This window comes from Parasteatoda tepidariorum, chromosome 8, assembly GCF_982258835.1.
Source record: "Parasteatoda tepidariorum strain Cologne lab strain chromosome 8, Ptep-v5.0, whole genome shotgun sequence".
NCBI lineage: Eukaryota > Metazoa > Arthropoda > Arachnida > Araneae > Theridiidae > Parasteatoda > Parasteatoda tepidariorum.
The window spans coordinates 37703828-37708151 of record NC_141762.1 but is presented as its reverse complement, the minus strand read 5'-3'; the positions used below and the strand labels follow the sequence as shown (position 1 = coordinate 37708151).

The window sequence follows — 4324 nt, the reverse complement described above, 5'->3', positions numbered from 1 at the left end:
ACCGGCTCGAGCTCGTTACGAAGTTCTCATATGTTTTTTTACTACTTTTAGTCAAACCATACAACCATTCAAAAATCCGTTTCAACTTAGGCTTACTCACTAGCATAAAAATATTATCGATCTCAGACTCGGAAAGTATACAAGCTTGAGCGGGCTTAAAAAGCGAGCCCTAACTCATCTTTTTTTACACACTTACTTAAACTATTTTATAGCCAAGATTCAGCCGATATTTGACTTATATAAAATTGTCAAATTCTCCCGATATTTTATAGCCGTTATTCAGCCTATGTCAGTTCAATATAAAAGTGTCAGACTCAACCGTTGTTTTGTAGCTGTTATTCAGCCAAAATAAACCCTACATAAAATTGCCCGATTGTCTCGATATTTTATAGCCGTTACTCAGCCAATATAGACCATAGATAAAATTGTACGATTCACCATATATTTTAAAGCCGTTCTATAGTCAATATAGACCCGATTTAAAATTGTCCAATTTACCCTTTATTTATTAGCCGTTACTCATCCCATATTGGCCATATATAGAATTGTTACGATATTGACCGTATATAGAATTCACCCGATATTTTATAGCCACTATTAAGACAATGTTTACCCCTTATAGAAATTGCCAAATTCATGTGATTCCCTTATTTAGCCAATATCGGCTCTATACAGATTTGTTCAGTTCACCCGATATTTTATAGCCGTTATTCAACCCACCTTGGTTCGATATAGAAATGTCCAACTCAACCGATGTTTTATAGCAGTTAATCAGCTAATACTTAAAATTGTCCGATTGTCCCAATGTTTTATAACAGTCACTCAACCCGTACAGATAATATGTAGAATTGTACGATTCACCCGATATTTTAAAGACGTTATTTTTTTAGACCACCACTTTATATTATTCTTTAAAAGAATGTTTCTTTATCAGAATACTTTAATATGTGATTGTATTCTGTATCAGATTACCTTAATATGATACGAGCTTCGAAATTTAAATTTATTTGAGACCACCACTACAGATTATTCTTTAAAAGAATGTATCGGTATCAGATGAACTTTAATATGAGATTGCTAAACGTTAAAGCCATATCCTAAAAAATTTAATTCCTTTTATTGACATACTTTTTCGAGAAAAATTCCTGTTTGTGTTTTAAAATGTATTAAAATGCGTGTGTGCATTAAAAAAATGTTTTAATGTATGTATTTATTTACCTTTTATGTATCAATATTAACTTAGTAAATTTAATTTATTGCAAGATTAGATTTCTCTGAATAAACACACTTTTTTTTCAACGGATTTGAGTTTCTGACCAACAAAATATAGGGAGTAGCCGCAATCTGCGAAGTATTGTCCCCATTGTTTAGCCAGGAGAGCGGTTCAATGCTTGGACCCCTTAATGTTAATTTCAGTTTTTGCGTTTTTCGCCATAACTCGAGAACTTTTTAGTCGAGTTAAAAAAAAATTGTGAATTTTAAATATACTTCTTAGAAATTCTATTTCTCATGAACTATTCTACCGATTTCGCTCAAAATTTGTATTTTGTCACGTAAAATTACATATATTAAATTAATGTAAAGATTATATATCTTACAATTCAAAATTTTTTCGACTATTATTAAATAAAAAATAATAAATGTATACAAAAAAAAAGTTTTTTGCATAGAATTATGTTTGGATAAACGAATTTTATAAGTATGTGCAGAAACTTGTCAGTTCGCTTAAAAAGTTCTCGAGATATGGCGAATACGTAAAAAGTAAAATTAGCATTAAAAGGTCTAAGCTTTGGACTACTCTCCTGATCAAACTATGGTGATTTCGGTTACCCCCTATATTTTGGGAGTCAGAAAACAGAATCCGTTGAAAAAAAGGTATGCTTATTCAGAGAACGTACGTTTTTGTGTCTGATTTCATAATTTAAAATATCGTCTGCACTAATTAATTAGCATATTTGAGGTCACCCCCTCGAACCTTTAAGAATGATTCATAGAACGTGAATATCCGATCATTACATCAAAAGTTATTCAAAGTGGTCAAAAACTTTTTTCTCACACTGTACAATACCATAAACTTGTAAACGCTAAGATGTTAAGAAAAGTTAATGGATTTAAATAAAAGTATGGACTTTTCCAAAACGTGTAAAATAATAAAAATTAAAATTCAGGAAAAATTTTTAAATTTACGAGACAGGCAGAATTCCGAATGAAAATATGAAACAAATTAGTATATTTTTTGCACGGAATATTCCTCTAAAGGGTAATTCATATGTCATTAGTTGTTATATATTCTATACACTCTCGAAATTATAATTTGCAGTTAAATTTTTATCCTTATAAATGTAAATTTTCCCAAGTATTTTAGCCAAACTGCATGATGTAAACTCGTGAATGCATGAGGGAAAAAAATAATATGGTGAAAGACTATTTATTTTTCCATGATATTGGCTGTACATTGGAACATAAAAATTACGAAGTTCTTTTAAAACCATACATTGCTTTTGTGAGTTTGGGTCTTTAATGATGATGACCATGGTGATGATGGCCGTGGTGATGGCCGTGATGATGATGATGGCCGTGATGATGGTGATGGCCATGATGATGGTGGTGTCCATGGTGATGATGATGTCCATGATGGTGGTGATGTCCATGATGATGATGATGGTGATGTCCGTGGTGATGATGGTGACCATGATGATGATGATGACCGTGGTGATGATGATGGCCGTGATGGTGGCCATGGTGATGATGCCGAGCATCTACTCCAACGGTGGATTCCGCATTGCTTTTTATAGCTAACAATACGATGCACACAGCAACAAGCAAAACAATAGAAAGCCTCTAAAAATAAAAATAAAAGCTTTAGTTTCTACCATTTGCTCAAAAAGAAAAGAACTCTTAATGTATGAAATAATGACTTCGTTCCTTTTTTTAACATTTTAACTAAGAATATTTTTGCAACTTACTTAAAAACATGTTAGAAAATCTCTGCGTTTGAGAATTAAATTGCATTTCAAGTTTATTTTTTATGATTGTCCTTAACATTAAACTGATATAATTTTAGCACTTCAATAACAATTTTATCCAATAGAACTATTTGTTTGACACTAAATATATCTGAATGGTGAAATGTCTATCTCAACTATTGTACCATGATCTAATTTTTCAGTTGTTTGAAATTCTTAGAATCTAGTTAAGATTTTGAAACAATTTAAAAATATCTTTTAAGGTATTTTTATAATGAAAAATGCGTGTTATTATTAAGCACACTATTTCTTATTCCTACGATATTTATATTTTTGGCACTATGATACATATTTTTACTTTCAGCAAGACACTTAAAATAACTATTTTAAAAGAACAATCTGATAATTAGTAAGTAATTAAATTTTAAATACAGAAATTATCTGATATTGAATAACTAACTTAAGAATAATAATTTTAAACATTTAAATACGCTATTACTAAGGCAAAACGAATATTTAAGGCTTTAATTTTACTGTTAATTCACTATATACAATTGTTTTAAATACTATATCAGGATTGAAATTTAAATAAGGTTTTCAATTAAATTCAAATTAATAATATTTTACCATCTTTTCTAGAATTTCGTTGAAGTAGATGCCAAAGTAACTTCTTGTAATCCAAGAATAATTTTAGGACAGATTGATGATTTACAATTGTTTCCTTCTGCTTTTATAGTAATACAGATTTATAACAATGCTATTGAATTCAATTTACTTAAAAAAAGGTAGTGTTTTTTATATACTCTATTAATACTATTTAACGCAATGGTCACGGATGACAGCAAGTTCAAGATTGGCCAACTGATAGATTAGATAATAAAGAAGAGTAACTCTTTCACTATCTATTTCTTGACTTGTTACAGAAAATTCGGTGAACCGTAATACTTTGTTACTTTCCAATACGGAAACTATTTGTGAAATAAACTTTTTAAAAAGTTGATTACGAAATTAGTATTTGCATACATCATCTAAAATATTTGCAATTTCAGTAAATATTACATAATATATATTTTTCATTTATTGTAAATAAAATCCTTAAGTGGCATCATTAAATACACAAAGCATGCCAAAGAAAACTTTTTTTTAGCACCTAAAAAAGATATTTTAAAATTACTGCATTAGAAAAGAGATGTTAAATCGTAGAAAAAAAAGCAATTTAATCCATTTTGGAATATTAAATCGAATTGATACAGTCGGTTTTAAAAATCAGTACTATTTGTAAGAGAAGTATCAATTATTGCTTATATATCTTACTTATAACTTACACGTATTCTTAAGCTTTCTTTTCGGGGGAAGTA

The 4324-nt window shown here is 29.5% G+C and overlaps 1 protein-coding gene across 1 annotated transcript; it reads right to left on the bottom strand.

Moving 5' to 3' along the window:
- Window positions 1-2291: 2291 nt before the first annotated feature.
- Window positions 2292-3745, bottom strand: LOC147806079 (uncharacterized). The gene is made up of 2 exons (XM_087149531.1): window positions 3594-3745; window positions 2292-2841 (listed from the first exon to the last, which is right to left on the bottom strand). Exon 2 carries the CDS (start codon window positions 2757-2759, stop codon window positions 2292-2294), a length of 468 nt encoding a protein of 155 aa, XP_087005657.1. The 5' UTR covers window positions 2760-2841; window positions 3594-3745.
- Between the last annotated feature and the right edge of the window lie 579 nt (window positions 3746-4324).

Excerpts from the sequence above, each read along its gene's own strand:
- LOC147806079 (XM_087149531.1), bottom strand. The coding sequence starts at position 2,759 with ATGCTCGGCATCATCACCATGGCCACCATCACGGCCATCATCATCACC.